General features: G+C 38.6%; 1 protein-coding gene across 3 annotated transcripts in view; it reads left to right on the forward strand.

Moving 5' to 3' along the window:
* The window catches only part of LOC136826104 (store-operated calcium entry regulator STIMATE-like), a 47,746-nt gene that overhangs the window by 12,365 nt on the left and 9,629 nt on the right, over positions 1–25,752 (forward strand). For all 3 annotated transcript variants that reach the window (XM_067083082.1, XM_067083091.1, XM_067083098.1), the window contains exons 4-6: positions 7,207–7,328; positions 14,095–14,291; positions 21,063–21,179. In XM_067083082.1, the coding sequence (XP_066939183.1) occupies positions 7,207–7,328; positions 14,095–14,291; positions 21,063–21,179 (436 nt within the window). The remainder of the gene's footprint in view (positions 1–7,206; positions 7,329–14,094; positions 14,292–21,062; positions 21,180–25,752) is intronic.

Here is a 25,752-nt window from a genome sequence, read left to right on the forward strand (position 1 = left end):
TAGTTTAAATCCGTGAATACTTGCTACCCCCCTCTCAAAATGCTTATAACTGCCTATCTTGAAAGTTTAAATACCGAATATATACTTAAAGTATCATCCTACATCAAATATACCTTACATTATTATCCTATAACTGTATTAATCTTTGAGATTATATTATCAATATAATTTCAAAGTCACAGAGAGAGAGAGAGAGAGAGAGAGAGAGAGAGAGAGAGAGAGAGAGAGAGAGAGAGAGAGAGAGAGAGAGAGAGAGAGAGAAGTATAATGCCTTAAGATATCAAAAGATTGAAATCTTTGAGCTTCTGAGGGCGGCACATTCCTCCTCCGGCCAATATGTCAAGCTGTCAAGTAAATTGACATTTACCCTCCTCCCTCCTTTCTCAAGTCGAGCATAAAAAGACTGGGAATCACTATTTGTTTGTTTAAAATGTTAAAAATTTACGACAGAAATACAGGAAAAATATTATATTATTATTATTATTTTGTTAAACAAAATGGCAGTTTCAACAGTATTTTATATAGTAAACGCTCGATTTGTCTTATTAATTGTTTTTCTTGCGCTGAAATGGTTGCAAGCAATTGACCAATACAGGCAGTCCTCGGTTATTGGCGGGGGTTCCGTTCTGGGGTGTGATGATAACCGAAAATCACTATTAACGGAAAATCGGCGATTTCTGGCGCTTTTTCAGTGATTTTCGGGCTTAATGGCGCCGAAAAGTGCCGATTTTTGGTTATCGGCACCTCTGTTAGGTATGTATTGGCGCCAATACCCAATTATCGGTGCCGATAAGCGGAACTCTGCGAATTTCTGTGCCGAAAATGCCGATTTTCATTGCTAGACAAGTGCCATAAAACCGGATTGCCATTAACCGAGCCCCCCCTGTTAACCGGGGACTGCCTGTATTCATATCCGGTGGTTTAGTGGTGTGTAAGAGCTAGTTCGCGTTGAATGTCGACTAGTTTTGCCCTCCTCGTTAGGGCATCATTCAGGACAGGATCGCAGGATGCAGTGGCTGTAATGCGTGGATTTTTCATTTTTTATCCGTGCTCATTGGTTTGTGGACTTAATCTGGTTGAGCGCTGTGCTGAATGTGCTACTGCAGACCCATGCACCCTCACCATTAATGGAGGAGATGGTAGGATGCTCTTGTTGACTAAGGAACTACCATGGTACCGTTCCTTAACAACTGTGGAATGCCTGTCCTCAGATCCCGAGGCGTGGAAAGCTAGGAAGATTCGGGTTATTGAGGTGCAAATTAGGTCAGGTTACGCTAGGTTTTGTGTGGGCTAGGTTAGGTTGGCTTAAATATCCAACTTAACCTAACCCAACCTAGCCCCTTGAAGAGCAGGTGACTAGCTTCTGGTTGATGCCATGATGCACAAAGTTCCAGGATGTTCAAGTGCAGGCTTGGTAAGGTTAGGCTAAGATTAGTTAGGCTTGGCTAGGTTAGGTTAAGTACCCAATCTAATCTAACCTCACCTAACCTCTTGAAGTGCAGGTGACTGCCTTCTGATTGATGCCTTGAGGCACAAAGTACCTCAGGAGGGGTAGAGCATAACAACACTCCAAGGAGATATTTGTCATTTAACCATTAGGCTTACCTCTCTCAGAGAGGATGGGAAGGAATGAGGAGACCTTGTTGAAGACCAGAACCCCTTCAATCAGCATGAAGTGAATGAAGGAGGAGAAACTGCCCATGAAGAATCGGCCTCCCCGGTTGTGACAGGTGATCAAGCAGGACTTGAAACCGCTGAGCTGGTTGCCCCTGCCGAGACAAGGACAACTTGCTGCTGTATCTGTTAGCCTTGCAGATACTGTTCTTGCTTGGGTGAGAGATTGGACTTCTCTGTAACATGTAACTCTCAGGCTGCGACCATAACCAAGAAATCTGTCTGTCCTAGAGACACTTAAATGTCAGGAGACGTACCCAGAACAAAGGTACCCTAATTGAAGCCAAGGTGAATAGTCAAATGAAAAACTTGTGGAGAGGTCGGAAGTTGGGCATGGAGCTATCAACTCTGAAGAGGTATGAAATCATCAGACTTCTTGATGGTTGAAATGAAGCTGTCATTTCTGGAACTTGCTGAAGGATGGATATTTAAGTATTTGGAAATACTCGTTCCCCAACCCAACGAAGGAATCAAGTCAGACTTCTTGATGGTTGCAAAGACGGAGCTGTCATTTCTGTCTTGAACCAAGGCTGTTGAAACTGGTCGGGAAAGAAAAGATCTATACCTGATTTCTAAATACCTGTCACCTTCTCTCCGAGAGAGGGACGGTTGTAGAAACTAGGAACTGGGTTGTACAAATGCTACAACGTGTTTATACAGTATAACCTGGACTTTTAATTTCTTGATGTTGGGGATTTGGGGAAGAAACTCAGAATCAACAACCTGGAATGAACTTGAGGACGTCTACTTTATTTAATGGTTAATCTTAACTCCCACTTTTTGGGAAGTGGTAGGAACTTCTTAGTCTAGTCTAACTCCTCCTTGATTTCCCACATCTTGGAAGGACATCTGCTGTACTATCCCAGGATCTAGTCACAGTAAAATAATCCTTAAGTCTAGTAGATGCAACTCCCACTGGAATGATTTCATTAACAAGCAATAACTGGGAAATATTATAAAATCATAGTGCTAACACAAACTTAGCATCTTATTCCTTCTTCTTAACCTTACTTCACTTTCAGGAAAGGAAGAAGTTGAAAGGGATGCCTGCCATGTTTCTGTGATCCAAATGGACCAAAGAAATCATTGGCACCTTTCAAATCTATTGCAAAACTTGGTTGTACAATGGCCATTGGCTAAGACTGATTCCAGAGTGTAATGTTCTGGGGGTGACTTGAAAAAAGGAGAGAACCGATCCCAGCTCGGACGTTTCTACCTGGCACACTCTTGGATGTGTACCCCATAAATGGATCAGTAGTCACAAGTCTCAAACACTTCGTACAAAGACTTGGAATGACTCTTGCCAATGATACAACTAAGTCATGGAGAGAGGAAGAGGGAACCAGAGAGGGAGGAGCAGAATATATTCGAGCCACTCCAAAGACCAAAGAATCAACAGCAGATGAAGACCACGGACAATCTGTGGAAAGAGGAGACAATATTGTACAGGTACCGATGGACGGTTGTATAACATGGCCGTGAAAAAAGCTATGAGGGAAGCGGTCCCGGGGACCGCTTCCTCATATGTCAAAGTGGACTCGGTCAGGAGAGGACGGCTGAAGCTACCCCTTAGACGTGATGTCGAGAATGGTCTCGATCAGACAAGGCCAGCCAAAGCTGTCCTCAGACATGATGTCGTCTTCCACAGGGCCAATGGTTCATCTTCTCATGGCCATGGCCTACGTCTTCATCCTATGATAATACAAAGGTTGAGTAGGAACAATTAGACCTTTACATATGGGAATACTTTCCCTTGTGTAAAAACAGGGGATTTGTGTATGTGTAGGAAGAACCAAGTTGAGTAGGAACAAATAAACTAAAATTCCTATCCTACCTGTTTAATGTTGAAGTACCTGTGGATGAACACGGTTGTGAAAGGATGTCACTCATTTGGTGACAGTCATAAGGGTCTGGGAGAATGATCCAGTTCATTCCGAAGTGGTCATTACTGGAAACAGACATTGGCTGCTCTAGGAAATTTCTGTCAAAGTCCACTTGGATGAACATTGTTTCACTCGGACGTGATTGCAAACTCACGAACGTGAACAGGGGAGGGAAAGCAAGACATGCCCAATATTCACGCAAACATTGGTGGGTGCTGTGTTCCAGAAGTTTATGGTAGTCCCACCAATGACCTTCATGGAAGCAACGTTGATGCCGTTTGCCTGACTGTGGAAGTAGAAAAGCTCTCGGAAGGGCAATCTCATTCGCCAGGGGCCTCTTCTTAAAAGGAAGAGTGGAGGTGCATCCCCACAGACCCATGGAGATGTTGATGATCTTGATAGCAACCTTGTGAATGTCGGGACAGGGAGTGGGTATTACAGATGTCCTATGGATGTCAGCCAACCATCCACACAATCGTTGTGGCAGGAAACGTTCTCTGAAGAACAGTCCATCCGCTGTGAAACCTTCACATGAACAGGGTGAAAAAACTCAGAAGAGCTGTCTGCTTCTTTCTCTAAACCCCATGTAGGAGTGAATGGGGTATGGCCTGGATGTGTGACCTACCATGCAATGCTGGACTATGGGAATGTGAAGGAATGAATGAAACATTCACGATCAACACTTACCCAGGCTAAGTAGAAGAAACTCCAAGTCTATGTCTCAGATAGGATGGAAGAAAACAGCTTAACAGGCAAAAGATTGCTGTAACTTTACTCGCAACAATCGAGAAAGGAGCATGGTAATGTAACATTCACACTGGTCAAAACATCCGACAGACGCAGCAGCATTCCCAACAACATGCAACATCTGCATAGATGTACTTCTTCATTCCTGGTAGAGCGAATCTTGACTGGGGCGACGATCGAAACCGTGCAGTAGCACAAAAAAAGTCAGGCCAGCAGCCTTGTGGACAAGGTGGGCAAGGCTACATCTGCCCTGGGCCTCCTCTTCTTCCTCATACAATGCAAGCGAGAAAAACAAGACATCATGTAATACTTAAAAACACAGCTGCAAATTCTTCTTCCTTGGAGAGCATATCTTCAGCTTAGACGTCCAGAAACTGATGGCATTGCTGAAAATGGCATTCATGAACTTTTCTTGAAGGAAACAGCTGGGAAGAGAAGTCCTAGTATGCTAGGAACTACTCTGGCAATGAAGAAACCCTCGTCTGTGTCCCAAAGGACAACGGGAGGAAGGGAAAGATGACGATCTGGGCGGGAGCACGGGAGTAGCACTGATGGAAGATTCACATTGGGGGAGGTACGTCTGGGGAAGACATGGTGTGGCCTACAACAAAGGCGAAGGAGAAGGCTCTGCTTCTGCAAATTCAACATTGAAGAGGCGGTGGATGTAAGTAAAAGCTTGAGGCTACGACGCACAACAAACTCACACTGAACTGGAAACGACTGCCTGAACGTGGCTTGTTGGCTGCAGCTTCAGTTGTCTTCCTCCAGTCACAATGTACTCTTCCACCCAACATCTCTAGAAGGGAAGAAAGAAGATGGAGAAACTGCGATACAGCATATGATGACAAAAAGAGCGAGGGAGGCGAAGGAACTTCAGCAAGGAAAGCTTCCTGGGACTTCTCATCCTTCAGAACAGGAACAAGAGGCAGGGAGGTGCAGAAATCCAACCTCAAAAAGAGACAGAGCAAGAAATCCATAGACAAGAACCAGATGTGAACAGCTACTGGTCTGGAAATGACTTGTCGAAATTGAAACTCTGTCTAAGGCCCAAATATCAATCTCTGCTTCTTTTCTCGCGACCGAAAGGGGGGATCCCATGCACCGGAAGGCAAGCAGAGGTCCTCATAAATGGTTATGAAACTACCACATTGTGTGCAGAGAATCTCCCCGTCTCGATGGACTGTCTGATCTCACATCATCTGAAAGACTGAAACATTACAACATTCAAAGTAATTGTGTAGTCAAAAGAAAAACTGCTTATTCATAGAGAAAACACTTCAGAACAAACAGAAGATGTAGAATAAGGATGTTCAATATATAATGAGACTGAGAAGACGTCTAAAAATAGAATGGTTGGTGGCGAGTGACAAGCCTCTCTCCTTGGGTGCATAATAGAAAAAAAGGAGATAAAAGAACAAACACCAGGGCTAAGACCAAGCTGGGTTTGCATTATATCAGAAAGGCAAAACCAAGATAGAGAGGGAATTAAAGAGAAGGACTCATAGGCTAAAACAATTTGAAAACAACGTAGCATAACTGTGTAGGAACAATCATATTGCAAGAAAGACGAAAAATAAATAAAATGTAACAGAATAGAACTTGCTTACTTATTTCAATATAAACAGAGCATTCCAAACCAAAGTTATCTTCCAAAAATGAAGAAAATAAAAATAAAAGCTTTACAGCAGGCAGCAAAATAACAACGCTGTCTCAGACGTGGCCAAAAAAGTACAGTGGATGGGTACCATTTGGATGGGAGGGATTCCTCTCCTTCCATCGGTAGCCACGTAGCAATATCCAACTTGTTTTAAATTAAACAGCCAGCTCCAGCTTGCACTGAAAGTACATCCCACATGTAAAGACTGAAGGTTTGTATAAGTGTAGAAACAAAACTTCAATTAAAGAAAATTTGCAAAACTTTGGAAAAACTGATGGATCAAATAGAAGACCACCAAGATGTGCCTTAACGTATAGTAAGTAGAGTTCATAATCCATATGCAGAGTTGGACATACTAGGAAAACTTGTAATGTATGTAAGTAACCTAATGTAGATGAATACTTTTGTGATTGTAAATGGAAAACAGCCTGAGAATATAAATTTTGAAACAGAAGAAGATATATATTAAAAGAAAAGCTCTACCATCAGGGAATTAGAATTTGACCAGACATCTGACCCCCTTAACCACAAGTTGTTTATTCTCATTTACAACCAACTCTGGATTAAGAAATAGTGTCCAAAAGAATGGTAACATGCCATTGTTGTCCTTATAGCCGAACAAGGCAAAGACCTCAGTAATTCATCATACCATAACCAGTATTTTTAACAGTCTGCTTATGCAAAATGATTAAAAAATGGTGAGTTCAAGGTGAATGCAATACTTAAAAGCATTTAATAAAGTCACTTCAGTCCAGTGTGTATCTTAGAAAATAGATCTATGCTGGACCCACAATGCCACTTAGCAGGTAATAGTTAAAAGGGATTTGAATGGAAATAAATTTCCATCATGGCTGCTTTCTGTTTTTTGCTTATATCACTTTAAAGCCTCCCTCAGACAGATTCAAACTTGTTCACTTTACTGTGCAAACCTTTCATCTTACAAGGGTTCCCTTATAGCCCTCTGATTGGTTTCATCCACATCTGATGTAGCTGCAGCGATAACGAATGATATCTGTTAAGTAAGGATTAAGTTTTTGCTAATGGCAGGATACAGATCTGACAGAATGACTAGGTTATTTTTAGCATGAATGACATATCAGCTACCATTTGTCATTCCAAGCATTATTAGGAAAATGATGAATTATGCTTAATAGGTGAAGAGTTTGTCATTTGGTTACTATGGTATAATTTGTTATTAATAATCATTGATGGATTTAAACATTTTAATTTTCTTTCTGTTTTCAGGTACATTATCAGCTTTCTTTTAGATTCAACTCTGGGCTTGATGATTATATGGGTTGGAATTCGTCTTAGCATCCACATTGGCCAGACCCAGGGCTATCCTACTATAGTATTTGGTGAATATGGTTAGTATAATGTTTTTGGTATCATTTATTTGTTAAACTTTGTTGTTTATATCTTTTGTTGTTTTACTGTAACTTTTCTGTAGCAGATTGTTTAGTAGATACTGTATATACTATATTTGGTGAATATGTTTAGTATAATTCTGTGTGTTTTTAAAGCTGTAATATTTTTTTTATTAAAAACACAACTTGCAGCATTGCAGCTGAGTATGCCATGTGCATGGGATGAACACAGCAAGAGAGAACCATGGTGATTGGCTTGGGAGATCAATTTTTTCTCTTTTTCCCATTTGCCTGACTCCTCAAACTTTTGCTTCTTGTTTCCACTTTTACAATCTCTTCAGACCGAACCACCCAATTGCCATCTGTGTATGTTCTCAGGTAAATCCTTGAGATGGGAGAGTGAAGCTTACTCTCCAATGTGATAAGAAGGCTGTTGGAAAACAGGAAAGTTAACTGGTCAGCAACTGCTGTGTTGACAGGTCAGCAATAGCTGTCACCTGCAAATCTTCAACTGTTGGTCTCACTGTCTGAATTACCCCAGCTTCTGATGCCCTGAGGTCAAAATTACAAGGTGAGGTGAAGGCCTGCCTACAGGCTGTCTTAGAGGTTGTGCACAGCAATCTGACCTATGGCACACAACTGACCATAGGCTTGCTTGACTAAAATGTGAAATTCAGCCAATGCGAGTCATTGGCTGATCTACTCTTGCCTCTTTTAATGACCTGTTCTTTGTTTTATAAGTAAGTTTGCTTGTTTTTATTCTTTGTATTTTTACTTGGTTAGTGTTTTTACATCACCAAGCCAGATTGAAAATGGGGGATTGAACATATTCCAGAAAGCTCTCTGTAGAGATTCATTTTTAAATGTATGTGCCCATACTTAACAGCGGATTTTTTTCTCCAGTGAGAGTCATGGTCTTCTTACCCCTCCACCAAGTATCTTAGCATAGGCCTAGATGATTGAAACTTAACGAAAGAGAAGTCAGTTGGCTGAGTAGATTGACAAGAGGGAGACGTTCCATGTTGATCTCGAAACAACACATGAAGGATGAGCAGAATTTATTCCAGTATGAAAAACTTGAGTAACAGAGAGGTAACCTCACTCTTGACGAATTGCTGAGCACTTCAGCATTACATACCTTCAAAGATATTGGGAAGCCTCTGGCCATACTCCCTCCACCGAACCAAATTCATCCCTGTGCAGTCACTAGTTGTTATAAGTCAACGCTCAGATGCAGTGAAATGAGACATTCCAGAGCACATGCACCAGAAAGTTCAGTACTGAACTGACATTGTTAGAGGCAAGGCTGAGTGAATGGAGTATAAAAGAGGAAGTTGTTCATTCAGGAAAGGGGAAGTCAAGTAAAGCACTGAACTAAAGTCCTTTAATAAAGCAAATTCTATTTTAACTAGAAGTAAATTCTCTTGTGAAATATTTTTAGAATTCTAACCCAGTGTCGAAGTAATCGCGTGCTTTTTAGTGTTCTCATTAAATGATTCTTTGTTGTTGTAATAGTGTGATAGTACTCTTTGCTTTGTTAGCATTTTTATTTTGAGATTGACTAGAGCCCTGGTATCACTCATAAAAGAATTATCATATTTGATGGTAAATTGGTGTATAAGACCCCATTGGGTTCTCATTTCAGTCTCCTCTTATCAATGTCTGGAGCGAGGGCTTCCAATCATGGGTGTCTGTATGTTGTTAAAAAACAGTTCCCTGGTTATGGTAAGCTTGTAAACACCAGTGTTAATTGTGTGGTAGTGCATTCACTGTAGCTGTTATTAAACCCTCTCCCCAGGCATTCGGTCATTGGCTTAGGTTAGTTGATTTTTAATATACCTTTATGATGTATTGATCCTGCTTGTTTGACCTTAGGCATTGCAGTATATTCTATAATAAAGTTCAGGCTAAAATTTCCTAGAAGGGTATTATGCAGAAGGGCAGTATTTTTGTCAGGGCAGATCATGATAATATGTCGTCTATGTATCTAGCATATACCCCAGGCTTAATGTGGGTATTGAAGAGCCTTTCCTCCACTTCTGCCATATGCATATTGGCAAAAGGACTCCCAGGGGAAACCTATGATGACTCCATTTACATAATGGTAGAGATCTCCCTTATGAGTTATAAAGGGGCCCTCTTTCATGCTTGTCTGAAAAAGCCACTTGAGGGTGTCCTCTGGTTTGTCTAAAGGAGGGATTTCTGTTTGTTACATCCTTTTTAGTGTCTCATTCACAGGTATGTTTGTAAATAAACTTTGGCATCCAGTTATGTAATTGTTGAGTTGGTGGGCATTGTCCTTTAACACTATTTGCTGTTGTAGTATAAGGGGTGAAGAATTTGTTTAGGATCTTGTCAGTACATAATGTTTGTGAAATTATTTGCAATATTTTTTGCCTAGGGGATTGCCAACCTTGTGTGTCCAGGGGATTGCCAGCCTTGTGTGTCTTTACTGTCCCATCACAGGAATTGTGTTAGTTTAACTGTCTTGGTTGATTTACTTTCAGAGGAACTTGAAGATTAACTTCACCATAGAATTTAGTATCAGAGAATGCCTTCTGTTCCCGGATGTAAATTTAAAAAAGAAGCAGGATCAGTATAACATGACAGTACTGTATATGAGAATCAACAATGTAGCTGGGGAGGTTGACTTGACTCCTTCAGGCCGGTTCCCTTCCTCCTAGAATGTGTTACTACAGCGAATAGGTACCCTGGAATCACCTTGAGAATTCCTTAATTCCTTGGTTTTTTAGAAAAAATTAGTTCCTCCAAAAGTATTCCAGTGAGTTGGCTATAGGACAACAATAAAAACCTCTTGGTTGAGCATCTGTATAAAGAAGGAACAAATTGAAGGATGAGTTAGAGAAGAAGATAGACCCATGGTCAAGGTTTCAGGTTTTTGGTGGAAAGATAGTGTTATCGTAAGTGAAAAGCAGAGGAGGGATGATGTCTTAATATCCCTGCTGGTTACCATCCTGCCAACTGATCTTGAGTGAAATTTGTTGTAGTGCTGCATATTAGGAGAACAGAAATTTGTTGTAGTGCTGGATATTAGGAGTCCAGAATGAAGAAGGAAACTACATTATTTCTAAATGGACTAGGTATGGAGACAGTTTGCTGGAGGAAAGATGAGGGTATCAAACCTGCTGATCCAGAAAGTGTTCTCCCAAAAAAAGTTTCTTGTTGCTAGGCAAGTAGCACCACATAAACAGAAACTTTAATCCAGTGTGGCTCCCTCAACCTTGTTTCTTGACTTTGTTCAGCGTGAAAGCAATAGAACATGTAATAGGTCATCTAATTAGAAATTTCTAAGTCCAAGTTGAACCCCGAATGAATAAGGAAAATGAATGATGAGAGTTGCTCCCTGCCAAAAAAACAAGCTGGCACTAATGTGGAGCCACTAATACTAGAGCAGAAGCTAAATTGTTAGAGGTATCTGCTGCCTAAGCATAAATCCAGAACTTGGTAGTGAAGAAGGCATTCATAGAATATAAAGACTTCCAAGAGTGGCAGGACGGAAAGCTGGGAGTTGTAGGTCATCTGCTCACCCAAGTCCTACTTTGGTACTCTCCCAGGCAGAGGTTCATGCACTCTCAAGATGAACTATTTTGAGGGAGGGACCTTCCAGGGACTGTAACACCAGAGATTTTTGTTCTGGCTGTACTGGATGCTCTTTTTCTGGTAGGGACTGCTCATCTTGAAATTTTAACAGATTGGTTGATGCCTTGAAGTCAGACACTTCTGTTTTTGTAACATTGTTTCCTCTGCAACCTTGCCAAAAGGGGAGGCTTCTATGGTAGTTGTTGCAGGAAAGGGCAAATACCATACTGAAGAGGCCTTAACAGAGGATCCCCTTTTATTTCTTGCTCATATTAACTTTTATTGATATCACATCATCATATAGATCAGACGCACGTAACTGCCATAAGAGGAAGCGTGCTCTGTTGTCCCCTGATTTCTGTTGCCTCTGAATTGACCCTTTGGTCAAAAGGAACCCTTGCTTTCCAGAACATCTGCTACTCTTACTCCTTCCTTCCAATAAGACAACTTAGGTTTGACCTTTTCCATGACATTGCTTGTTCGTTAGAGTTCTTTACCAAAGATGATGAAGTGGTAAATCAGGCAGTGAAGGAAGAGGCTTCCTCTGATGCCTTGGACTGGATTCAGAAAACCTTAGACTGCAACACCTGTAGTGCCAAAGAAAAAAATGTAAACTGCTGAGTGGAGGTCAGAAGATTCTTCAGTGGACCCCCGTATCAAACTTTTTTTACTTCACGTTTGCTACAAAGGCTAAGAATATCTTGACAAATTTCAAGCTCCAAATGAAAGTAGAACAACTCCAGGGGCCACAACCTGCCCATGGCTGCTTGGATGGCCATTACCTCAATAGTGCCTCTATATCTATGATTGCTGACTTCTTCCTTCATCTGGGTCTTCAAGAGAGGCTGTTGGTCTCTGCTGTCAAGGGTTACAGGTCAGACCTCTGATTAGTTCTGGAACCATAGGGCATCAGATTTACAACTTTCAGAGGCCTGAGGTACCTTACGAGCAGCTTCAAAAGTCTCTTCATCATTTGATAAAGAAAATAACTTTTCGGCTAGTTTTTGTGTCATGTAGACTTGTGAGACAGCTGCATGCCATGTCGTGCAAGGTTACTAAATGCCAGAGGTTGGTCTTTTGTGGGTCTGCCTTTTGCTCTGGAATCTGTTGACAAAACTCAGACTGGCAGTAGTTAAGAGTGCACTGCAATTCCATTGCCATTCTGTCTTTAACTCCTGTTACTAATGATTTGGAAGACAATCTGCTTTACTGGGTAAGAGCAATCCACAACTACTTGAAAAGGAAGGGACATCAGAGAGGCAACAACTTCATATTCTTCATGTCCTTGGCCCAATGTGAGAAGCATGTTTTTGAGAATACTAAATTTTTCTGGGATAGGCAGGCCATTTTTCAAGGCAGTGCAGTGGTATTTTAAGACAAGATCAAAATACTTTCAGCTTTAACTTTTAGGAGGAATTTGAGATTTCAGCTGTTGCAAATGCAGATGCCTGGATATGCCACTCACCATTAGCCATTTTATATTTTGTGGGTTGTATGGACCAATAGTCACTTTGGGACAAGTATTACCAGGGGCAGAAAATGCATTACAATCCTCCTCTTACTGTTTTTAATTATTCAAACTCTAAATACCTCGTCTATCCTCATTGCCCATATTCTCCTATGGTTATGGGCTTCTGTGTTGATACCTAATCCATTTTGACACTTGACAATTACAAATTATGCTTTGCTCTTGAGCTGTTTCATTACATTAAGTACTCTATGAGGATACCTTGATCATTGTTTCTTGATGAATACAGCCCCCAAGTACTTAACTGGGTTCAGTGGACCCTTGCAAGATAGCTGGGACTCTCACCTTTGTGTAAAAATTGATTCAGTATCTGTAAGATTTATGGGTTTGTAATTAAATAGAAATGTTTATATTTTTTCTTACAAAACCACCAGTCATACGTGGCATTCCCTTTTCTCATACCTCGTTTTCACTGCTTCATGTGTATCCTGCATAAATAATAAGGACGCTGACTGCCCACTGGTGGATCCTGGGTGTGCATGAATGAATGGATGTTGTTAACTTTTTTACTGCTTCTGTCGACAAGACATAAAAACTTATGAATTTGGGAACATTCAAAGTTGCAATGAGTGCTCAGTATGACTGATAAGTTTGCTTAAAAAAAATGTGTCAAGCTCTTGTACTTAATATTTTTTAAAATAAGGCATGCACAAAATTGAGACAGAGAGGAAAATCCCACTTAAGAGAAATTTTGTAGTTACTGGAGGCATTAAGTGTAAATTGCTTGTTGAAACTAATCTACAAAAGTAACAAGTAAAAAATGCACCGAAGGTTCAGCGCAATCAAGTTTTCTATACAGCATATAATCAAGGCCACCGAAAACAGCTCTATCTTTCGATGGTCTCGGTATAATGCTGTATGAGCCGCGGCCCGGCCCATGGAATTTTAACTAAGGTCCGGTGGTGAGCTGTCCTATATCATTGCCAGACACACAATTATGGCTAACTCTAACCTTAAATAAAGTAAAAACTGAGGCTAGAGGGCTGCAATTTGTTATGTTTGATGATTGGAGGGTGGGTGAGCAACATACAGCTTTGCAGCCCTCTAGCCCAAGTAATTTTTAAGATCTGAGGGCAGACAAAAAGTGCAGATGGACGGACAAAGCTGGCACAACAGTTTTCTTTTACAGAAAACTAAAAACATAACCATATTTGCAGGCATTAAGAATGGGTGACTTGAGCATGTTTGTAACTGGAAACAAAATTTTAAATTACTGTAGAGTAATAAATTTTGTTACGTGACATATATCTGTAGAGTCTAACTTGGTTCCAAAGGGACTACAATAGTTTATTTATGCCTTAAAAGTGGGATTTTACTCATTACCAAAACTGGATAAACCTGTGCACGTGGTCTTTGCTTTATCAGGCCTACTATGAAATTCATTGACCAATAAAAGGAAATATGTTTCATATGAATATTTTTCTTTTTCCATTGTAATTATTAGATAGTTACCAAATAGGTCTGTCACCACAGAACTGATTAGAAGATATCACTTTTGAAAAAATTTTGAAGGTCTACTTTTGTCTGTCCCTTGTAATGTAAAGAGGCTTGGAAGGAATTTAATTAAAAAAATTTTTTTTTTTTTTTAAATACTGTAAATTTGCCAGCATATTGTGATTGATGTCTTATTCTTTTCAGGTCGGCCTCCATCATTTCGGGCATGGGGCCATCAATGTGCTTTGTATATAGGACTTATGGTCATAGAGAAGATAGTTATTACAGGTCTCTTAGCTTTCCCATTTTGGTCTAATGTACGAGACCTCATACTTGCTCCCATCAAGGATCCACAAGCGAGGGTAGTCATCGTTGTGCTAGTCATTCCATTTTTCATCAATGTAAGTACATCTCAGTATTTTTTGCTTGTTTGGTTATTAAAACTACAGTAATTGCACCATTATCCATGTCATCTTTACTCATATTTTTTAATTATCCAGATTTTTCTAAGGCAGAATGACAGCGTTGAAAAGATGTGGAAAAATATGACAGATTATCATAAATTTGTTCAGTATACCAACTAGCATGGGTCGTGATGTATATTATCAGTTTTTTCATTACAAAAACTGTATGAAGTCATTATACTAGAATTACTGAATTATGTTAGACATGTAGGCATTAAGGGAAATAACATTTCTGATAAAGTGGCCAAAGCTCCAATTATCTGGGCTATGGGCAGTCAAATAGTGCTATTCGATATTTTGATTTTTTAACTAAAGTCCAACTTCTTATCTGGGAACCTTGGGACCAGGCCACAACTGGACCACAGAAAATCCTAGAATAAAGAATACACTCCTAAAAAATGAAGCCCCCACGTAAACATAGTTTAGCCTAGTTGCCGACTTAGCCTACTACGCACTTGACTAAGTTCTGACCACTTTTTATCATTTTATTACTCTTATATATTTTACGTATCTTTGGACTCTTCATACTGTACAATTTCCTTTCAAATAGTGTACTTTATATAACACATTAGTCTACATTCCCAAGTTAGCCTAACTGTAAGCCAACTACTTCACTTTAATCATAATCTGCAGATTATTATTGGTGACTTTCATCTCCTAAATTTACTATCTTCATAGTTATTGCTGTTAGTTGCTCTGTCATTTATTTTGATTGTAGAGGGTAATGAGACGACAAAAATAAAAAATGAATTTCGGCAATCACTCAGTGCATTTGAACGTCGCTGTCAAAAAAAGTAAATAAAGCACACCACCATCTATTAAGGAAAATGAGCACTAAACATTCATTAACTAAAGGGGAAGGATAGAAAATCTTTTCTGGCATAGATAAAGATTTATGTTTGTGCTTCTTACCTCTAGCATCATCTGATCTCATGAGTGGCTTATCGAATGAGTAAATATACAGCTATATAAAAGAAATGATCGAGACCATATCACCTACACACACTGCTGCTGTCGGCTGCTAGAGACCAAATTCATTGTTGGTATATGACAGCCCTCTCAAAAAGAGCACCACATTGAAGTAATTTCACCTCCTTGAATTAATCATGTTTGTTTGATTCATGAACATCTGATGAATAACCTACATAACCCACTGCTAGAGTACGGAAAATGTAGATCTGTGCTAATGTGTTTCATACAACTGTCCATTTTTAACCAGCAATGGATGCCAAGTCTTGGGAATAAATCCCTTTGGTGAAATTTTGTTAGAATTGAAATTTTCAATTTATTCAGTTTTTAAACTGTAAAGAGATGCATGTCATTGATTGAGATATAGTGTTAGCTTTTTAAGAACAAACCTTTAGGACTAACTGTATGAGAGAAAAAATTGTATTTTTGTGGTCCATTTAAGCTGTCTATTAATAGGAATACAGTAGTTCATATTTTGGTAGGCCTGCTTGATGAATATAATCATAAGAGGTAACGAATTTTTGCATATATGTGATTGCAAACCATCCAATTAAATTGTCACATCAGAAATTATAATGTTGCTTCATATTTGAGACGTAAATGTCAAAAATTAATTGCTTAGTATGTTTTACTGTAACTGATTATACCAGATAACTTGCGTCCAAGGTTCCAAACACTTTGATTTTCCCAAGTTCTAAAAGTTTTTGCTCTTTCAAGGAAGGAATTTATTCATTGTGCACTTTACTTATTCCACTTTACTTGTTCCACAGTTGGTTCTCACATTTTCCTCTACTCTTCAAAACTAAGTGTTGTCATTATGTATTACGGGTAACATGTTATGCTCACCAACATAGTTGAATCACTTGTAATAAACTAATTGGAATTTTGGTAAGTTTCCAGTAGGGAAACAGCTGAAGTTCCATTTATAAATGAGATAATGAAAAAAAGGGAAGTAGTGTTGGCTTGGGTATGTACTTTGCTCGAACCATGGGAGAGTAGTAAATGGTTGTGTCAGCTGGGCTGTTGTGGATACCAGATGTTGGGAGACTAATAGCTACTTGGATGAGAATCTTAAAAGAGGGCGGGGGTTGCCTGGAGATGAGTGGAGATGTTTGGATGACAACGTACAGGAAAAACATTAGTGGCAGAATTTTACAGAGGCCCTTCGCTTTATGTAGCATTAGAAGCAGTTTTGATGATGAATGATAAGTTGATAAAGCTCAAATCTGACTACTTATAAATCAAGAGCATGTTACAGAATAGGTATACTGTAGAGGATAATTATGCTCTGAGGCAAATGTTAATGGCAGCTTGTTCTGCACAAAGTGCAAAAGCTGAAAAGCTTTAAAATGAGAAAGGAGGAGGCAGCTAGAGAAAGGTGCTAATTCTAGTCTATTTTATTCCATCTGTCCACAGTAATGTAGGTTTTAAGTAGATGTGGCAATATGCAAAGCTCTAGCTCTTGATTGGCTGAAGTCAGTGTTTTCGACATCATAGTCTTACTGTGATGAAATTGCATGCTATTTAGTCAGTAATTCATCTGAATGCTTATACAGTACTGTATATACAAAGAACCCCCACACCATCCAACATAGATCATAAACATGCTGATTTATATCAATAATATAACAATACTGTACATGCACACAAAAGGCGAACTGGCATCAAATAGTGTACGCAGCTCAAACACAAAAGAACAATGGGTTTTCAAAAATTACCGTATATTTCTGTGTATAAGACAATCTTTAGGTAAGATGGGGTAAAAGATTATGGCAAATTTTCATAAATTTATCTCATATCTATAGTATAAGACGACTGCTAAATTACAAAACCATCTGTGTATAGGCTAGCCTTTGCAACAACAGGTACCCTATGAAATATTGGTTATGTAAAGATGATGTTATTACAAATGCTGTTTTACTTACTTGATCCTTAGAAATTCAAAATAAACAAAACAATAAAGCCAATTCTATATCATGTTTTGCTACATACGTAGCCTAAAAGGGAGACATTGTTTTGTATGTCTCATCACCAATCACAACAACCCCTAACAATACGATAATGTACAATAATTATTGTACATAATTATCGTTCTTATGACTGAATTGTTCTAAACAGTTATTTACCACCAAAATAATAATAAATTAGTAATGGAAAATGAATTTTATGTTATCCTAAATGTTATTAATACCGTAATTACGTTCCATTAAAATTTCTGAAAGGTTACCGAAAGATAAAGGTTGCTCTGAGCACAGCCGTAACTCGATATTTACATTTTGTCAGCTGGCTTTGTATAGATAAAAGTTGATTTTATTGATATGGAATTACAGGATTCCTCGAATAGGCTATTTATTATGAAGCTATACAAATAATACATAAGGTAAAAATGGTTTTATTACATTTAAGTTTCATCGCCAGTCACAAACAGCAAGATGATAATGTGCGATAATTATCGTTCATATGAATGAATTGTTCTAAACGGTTATTTACCACCAAATTGATAATGAATTTTTAATGAAAAATGATTATTACGTTGTCGTAAGTGTTCCTACAGTCCTACCATAATTACACTACCAGTAAAATTTCTGAAAGGTTACCGAAAGACAAAAGTTACTGTGAGCGCAACCATAACTCGATGTTTACATTTTGTCAGCTTGCCTTGCATAGATAAAAGTTGATGTCATTGATATGGAATTATTCCTCGAATAGGCTATTTATTATGAAGATATGCCAATAATAATGCTTATAGATGAGTTTTGGGATTGCATTATCAAAAGCCAAAACACAAGCACACAAAACACAGAATATATCACTATGACGAAAATCTCAAACCAAGGAAACACAGGCAAGGAAGGAAAAACCGACGTTAAGGAGGAGAGCGAAAAGTACGTCCTCCTCCGAAGGTGGTAAGAAGAAAACTACATTTGTCACGGGGTTAGAGATTAGGTCGCTGTTTGCTTCCTCCCTCATCCCCGTGACTGATGCCAGATGCCACCAATTCCTTGCATAAACAATTCCTATTGCTTTTTACCAGTTTCCAGTTGGTGCCAGAAGATTTATCCTAATGTTAAGACCACAGGTTTGTTACCTGTGAAAAATACAAATTAATTTAAAAATTTGCCATTCTATTACCTTTATTATCAATTTAGTTCATAATGTGAATCTTTTCATGTATGTCTGTGGTTAAAGCACCGAGGATGAGGATATCCTACTGATAAACATCACTTAGAATTCAAGGTTTGATTTTTAAATTGTAGTTTAAGATGACCCCTAATTTTTAGGGGTGAATTTTAGGATTTAAAGGTCGTCTTATACGCAGAAATGTATGGTATGTTTTATCACGTAGTTAAATTAAAAGTTATCTGGCTATGTGAGTGTGAATAAAAGGTATTTTGATAATTTCTTGTATGTAAATTACGTGAGTAGGCTAATATTCAAAATAGAATGAAATATTATTGTTGATGAAAAGAACAGCTGCTGCAACATTGGCTAGAAGGCCAGAAATTTCAATTAATGCAGAGCAGTGGTATTGCAGTTTTGTTTTCGGAATACTTTTCATATTTATATATTTTTTCTTGGGCATGAACACTATTACAATACCTCAGTGACTGGGCAGTTTCAAGAGTATTTTGCCAGGTAACTTATTAAGCAAAGTTTGAAATCTCATTGAGTTCACCTCACCCTTTGTGTGCTGATGACATATACTGTACTGTACTGAATAAAAGGTTAGCATTGGAACAATACTTAGATAGAATGTATAAATAAAGTGTTAGCTTACTGTATTTGGCGGTGTATAACGCACCCCTATTTCACAAGTATATTATGTGGAAAAAACAATCGTAGTATGTTTATCATACATTTATTGAAAGATATTTTAAAGTGATTTTATTGGGAAAAATGTATGATTCTGTGGGTAAAATACAATATTGTGAGAGTACAGTATACTGGAATAAAGTATGAAATAAATCATATGTAACTTTACATTCACCTTTAAAGGAAACTAAATGAAATTTACCATAAATAAACAACGTTATGTGTTACCATGACAGGTCACCAGGGCGACACTATAATTTTGTTTACATCCACTCATTGCAAATGGCTGACAGACTATCTGCCAATGTATTGTAAGCAGTTTTTCATAAGTTTGTGATAACAGACTGATAATTCAGCTTGTTTCAGTATTATAAATAGCAAACTTACGGAAAATTGCTTGCAATATGTCGACAGTAAGCCTGTCAGCCATTTGCAATGAGTGGATGTAAACAGAATCATAGAGCCACCCTGGTGGCCTGTCACAGTAACACATAAACGTTGTTTATTTATGGTAAATTTTATCTAGTTTCATTTAAAGGTGAGTGTAAATTTACATATGATTTCACACTTTATACCAGGAACACAATTTACTGTATTAATTAGGCTTTTTTTTCAATGTTTTATTATTAGTAACAACTTTTGTGCCTACCTGGTATGCTCACCATAGGTTAGGTCTAGCCTAGCTTAAACGCTCTGTTTAATATCTCAAATACAGCCACATAGGACGTGGGACGTTTTTTGGATGCATTTAAAAATAAAAAAAGCATGTCTAATATGTTGTCAAATACAGTATTTTAAATAACAGTGTGCTTGAAAGAATCAAATGTCTGGCGAATTAGTAGTGTAAGCCCATCTTCGCCTACCAGTGTTTTGTGGTCCGGCAGTCACCATCATTAAAGGTTATTTTTCAAGTTTACTTACATGGATGTAGCTTTGGTATCATAATGAAGTTTTTTGCATAGTCATGCAATGAAATTATACACAGAATAAAGTTTGAATGACAAGGAATTCTTGTGATTTGAACATGTTGGCATAGGCCTATGTGTAGTGTGTGCTATACTAGTGAGATAAGGGATAATTATTGAAAGCCCATTGTTCATTTGTGTTTGATATGAATACGTAGACTGTTTGATAAAAGCTCATCTTTTGTTAACTTGTGGAGGTATATTATTGATACAAATTGGCATGTTTGTGATATAGTACTGTACATATATAAGAAGGGGTGAGGCTTCCTGTATTCTTAAACATTCAGGTATGTTACTGAAGAAAGTTTTAATATATATCACAACAAGCTAACGATATTGGACACATTAATTTTCAGCCAGTCACATGCTACCCATGCGCACATGCCACTTCTTCACCCTTGGGTGGACAGACCAAATGAAGCTGACTATGTACAGTTGCTCTTCAGCAAATAGTTATGAACTTATCATTAGAGAGATAATATCAATCCCCAGCCAAGTTTTGAGCGCGTTCTTTTTGGACAAATGTTTTGGTTTTGTGTATTTCAACAGTGTATTCACCTGATAGTTGTTAAGGTGTAGATAATGTAGTTTTTAACCCATAAGTTGTTGATTAAGTGCAGAATAATTATTCTAAAGTACTTTAATCAAACCACTTGGTCAAATCTGTAAATTTTTAAATTTGAAAAAAATTGGAGCAGCTAAGTAGATGAGATTAGAGGGGAGATACAGAAGCCAAATGGCAAAAGCGATATGTATTGCTAAGTTTGAACTGACTGCTGCTAAAAAAAAAATTGCTCTGGGCACTATGCACTGTACCAGAAACACAACATAGGCAGTAACCCCTTGGAAATAAGAGCCTCTGATATTGCAGTTTTATTTCATATTTTTACTTGTAAGGTAAATGAACTTGTTTTTCTGTTTGTTAGTATCATGCAGTTATTTATGATAAAAATTATTTCAGGCTCTTATCTTCTGGGTGACCGACAACTTCCTCATGTTGAAGGTTCATCGGCCTGTCCGCACTGAGGAGGACCCTTATGAAGATGTTTCTTCAGGGTCTTCCAGAAACTACTGTAAGGTAAGGATAACTTTTTATTATGGTTTGTAAACTAGAAGGTTTAATGTAATTTTTATATTACCATTGGTAATAATTTGTTCTTTTTGTTAGATGATTGTGTTAGTAATAATTAGTATACTTTGTAAATAGTTAACTCTGGAGTAGATGGGAATTTTAGGTAGTTGCAGTGTGTAGTTGGTTTGTAGCAGCAGAGTTTGGTATTGTTTTGATTACAAAGCATGTTTACATAGCCCACTTTGCAGGTTATTAGGAATTCTAGGCATTCGCCATCGAGTCAGAAGAAGGTAGCCTGGGTAGGCAGGCTACCAGGGCTGGACCAGTGGACTGGGTAGGCACGCTACTGGGGCTGGACCGGTAGCCTTGGTAGACAGTTACTGGGGCCAGTAATGGTACACTAAAGGTCCAAAGAGCCCCAGGTAGCAGTTGCACCCATGCTCTTGGCAGCAGGAGCAGTGGTACCGTTGTCTGCTGGCTGGCTGGCAGTACCATCTATGAACCCTGGGTTCCAGGTGGTTAAGACCCCCACTAATTGTGTACCTATCTTGATATTATTGAGATAGTTCTTGGACTTATTTGTATTTTGCTTTATTTTGTCCCTTTCAAGTTAATTCATGCATTTTTCGTATTTTTTATCATCATTTTGTTTTGGCATGTGTGCTTGAGAGATTCATTAAATGTTTAGTGATTTTGTAGGAATTATCAAAAATGTATTCCAGTGTGCTTTGTCACATGCATATTGTTTCTTTGGTATGGTAAATCATCTGATTTACCTTATTGTTTTAATTTTTGCTATTTTCTTGTCTTCATTTCCATTTTCTTTTCATTGTTCCTAATTGTATGCCCTTTTTCCAAGTTTTTAACCAGTATAACTATGTGACTTAGAAGGTCAGTGTTTCACTTTCTCTTTCAAGTACAAGGGACAAATATTTACACAGCAGTGGCTACAGAATTAATGATGAGTGTTAAATTGGATTTTCTTGAGACCAAGGCCCGCTTGTGGTTGTAATTATGCTCAAGATCTGGTTATCTTCTCTGCCCTGAGATACAGGCAAGTATAGACCCCTGGTGCCACAGGCCCACTGAGGCCCACCCCAGGGTGTGGGTTTTAACCTTCCTTCCTTGTGACTCTCTCCTCTGCAGATACAAAATGGTTGTTGTTGAGACTTATTAACTCTTTATGATCTAAAAAAACTACTCTGATGACTTCATTGCAAATGTCACTGTCTGTCAAATCTGACTGGTTATGTATCTAGAACTGATTCTTTAAAACATGGAATTGGTCATGAATTTAAAAGTTTAAAAGACGCACAATAACCACTTAAAATATTACCCTCTCAGAGATGATAAAGTTAAAAACTATTAATCCAACAATCTGTATCAAAATATTGGAACTAATATCTAACCAGTTATCAACAAAATTTAGGAGTTATTAAAGGAAAAATACATATTATTGAAAAAGTATATGTCAAACATAACACACAAGTTTTCAACTTTGGCAAAAAATTTTACAAATTAACTGATCTAACGCATGACCAAAAAGACATAATCTAACATACAGTGTACAGAGAGTTCATAGTCCATGTGTAGGATCACATGTACAGTATTAGGAAAACATCTGCAGCATATGAACATTTAGCAACACTTTTATGAATACTTTAGTGACCATCAAGCAAAAAGAGTGAAATCATAAATTTTGAAATGACTGAAGATTGTTATAGTAAATGGTTCAATATTGATGAATTAGAATTTGTCTATTTCCTCCTGCAATAGCACATGTTCAGGACAAAATAATATAAGTTTTGATTTAATAAAATACCTTGCCCTTTAACCAAAATTTATTTACTCCAATTTCACAAATTAGACTTAAGATTCTCCAAATGAATAGCAATATGCCATTGTTTAACCAATAACCAAACCATGTGAAGATCCTAGTAATCCATCAAATTATACACCAATATCTTTCACAAGTTGTCTGTATAAAGTGATGGAGAGAATGGTGAACTTAAGGTTGATATAGTACTTAAAAAATAGTCATATACCCCAGCCTAATATGGGCTATAGAAAAATATTTACTCCTAACCCATTATGTCATGTATATGGATATTATTCAGAAGGGATTTGAATGGATTTAAATAACTAGGAATTGTTGTGGTTGGCTTATTGTTACAAATTTTTTTAGTGGTACAAATTACTTACCATATAGAATCACAAATAATTTGTGTATGGATGATTTTGCCACACTTGACACAGACTCAAACTTCTTTTATGCACAGTACATTCTTGACCTTGCCACCACAAAAGTATATACTTGGGCTTCTTCAATAGTCTTTCAGTTTTCTACAGGAAAAACTAAAGCACTCATTTTTTACAAAGATATCAGATGAAAAAAGAATTATGATTTCAAAATAAAAATGAGAAACAATTTGGCACACCTATCAGTTGCCAAACAGTAAAGTTCTTGGGTTTAATCATTGATGCATTGTTGAATATGGAAATATATATTGCATGCGTAAAATAAAAAATGTACTAAACTTAATTAAAAAACAATCACATACTCTTTGGGAAGCTGACAGATCAACTCTGATGCTACTGTGTCAAGCAAGTGTTTTATCTATTTTAGGCTATGGAAGCCATGGCTTAGCTTCAGGGATCATTAAAAAGCTTAGATCCAGTGCACAATAAATGCCTCAGACTCTGTACTGGATTATTCAAATCCCTTGCTACCTCAGCACCTGGTGTCTGTCATGAAGTGCATTTTGGGTTTTACCCCAAAATCTGTTGTGAGGAAGTGGGATTCTGTGATCTCTGTATTGGTGAAATTTTTATCCTCCAGCCATTCTGCCAGCCTTCATGACCTGCCACTGACATATCAGAAAAAATACTACATCCTGGAGGATGCTGAGACCTATCCGTATATGTTGATTCTTGAAGGGCACTGTGGCCAAGACTTCGATAAACTCTGGGAATGGTCATATTTCTCCAAAGTCCAATCAGGTTTCCAGCATCTTAATCTTCAGGAAAGGGTCAGGAGTCTTCCAGAATTTTACAGTCTTCCAACCAAGTTTCAGCCGAGATGGGAGGGAAGGGGACGTAGGGAGGAAGAAGCTGAAGGTGGCAGGTTGGGGGATTCCTGTTACGCCATTGGGCACTGTGGCAGCAACAGGGCCAGAGGCTGGGATAGTCTGTCTCTTTCAGGACAGATACAGACTTCTCTTCAAGGTCTGATACCCTCCCCTTTCTTACACACCTGTCCTATCTCCTTCTTAGTCTCCAGGATCATGCAAATCTCTTGCTCTGTCAACAGAGGTGAGGACAGTGCTGGAGGAGGCACTTGAATATGTAGAAGATTGCTCTTCAGGTTCTTATGACAAAAGAACTTGGTTCTTTCATCATACTTTGTTCTTGATAGAAATCCTACATTCCTTGTTAGTTGATATTCAAGGAGGGGGACTTCATGCTTTTGATAATCGGAAGGATGCATATTTTCTAGTACCCAGCTGTCGAAACTCTCAGATGTACCTCAGCTTCATCTACAACAAGACAGTCTTATCAGTTCAGAGCATGTGGCTTGAGACTGTTGACTGCTCTACAGGTGTCCACATGAATGTTCTTGCTAGTGATAGTATGGGCCCATTTGCTTGGATGCTCAAGATGCAGTTGCTCTTGGATCTGAATCAGTTCCTCCTCTTTTATCGCACTCAGGGGATTGGGATAAACTGGGAGAAGTCTCATTTCCTTCCCAAACAGTGGACGATGTACTTAGGTATGTTAATTGTTATGTTATTGGTGAAAGACTGTCCCATGGAGACTCGGGTCAAGATATTCACAGTTTTTAGTGCAGTTCCTCTCCCAACAGGAACATCCAGCTTGGCTTTGGTAAATTTTTCTTGCCCACCTCATTGGCATATCCACATGCGTTCACTTCATTGCTGCCCAGAAGCAACACTGATCATCAGCCATCAGTTGTCCAGTGTTCCCTGTTCCCCTGAACATGGAAGTGAGGGAGATTATCTCTTTGTGGCTATATAACAGGAATGTCTTTGTGGTAGTTTTGCTGAATTCCTTCCCACCAGAGATGCTTCTGTTCTTGCATGCATTGAAAGATGGATGGGGTGCACTTTAGTGCAGGTGGCTGGTCCTAGGACTCAGGAGGGTTCTTTACAATTCTCAGGATGGGTGCAGCACTTCTGGCAAAGCAGGCACCTCAGGATCAGTTGATGGAACACTCAGCTGTGCTGAGGAGAAACAAGACAACTGTAGTGTTGTATATCAACAAGCAATTGGGGATGGATCCCTCCCCCTCTGCAGGTTGGAGAGGCATTTGTACTAGTGGATGGTTCTCTGTGCTGTTGAGCTATCAGCCAGATACACCCTAGGCTTTTAGAATGTGTTGGCCAATCAGGTCAGCTGCCAGGGGTCCCTACATCCTCCCACAAAATGGAGAAGCTGTTCAAACCTGTTTGCCACATGGCTAAACAGGAAGCTCCCAGTGTTTTACTCACTAGTGCTGGACTCCTAGACGGTGTTGAATGACACTTTCCAGCACCCTTAGCTTGTAGATAAGTGTTCCACA

This window comes from Macrobrachium rosenbergii, chromosome 3, assembly GCF_040412425.1.
Source record: "Macrobrachium rosenbergii isolate ZJJX-2024 chromosome 3, ASM4041242v1, whole genome shotgun sequence".
In the NCBI taxonomy this organism is placed as follows: domain Eukaryota; kingdom Metazoa; phylum Arthropoda; class Malacostraca; order Decapoda; family Palaemonidae; genus Macrobrachium; species Macrobrachium rosenbergii.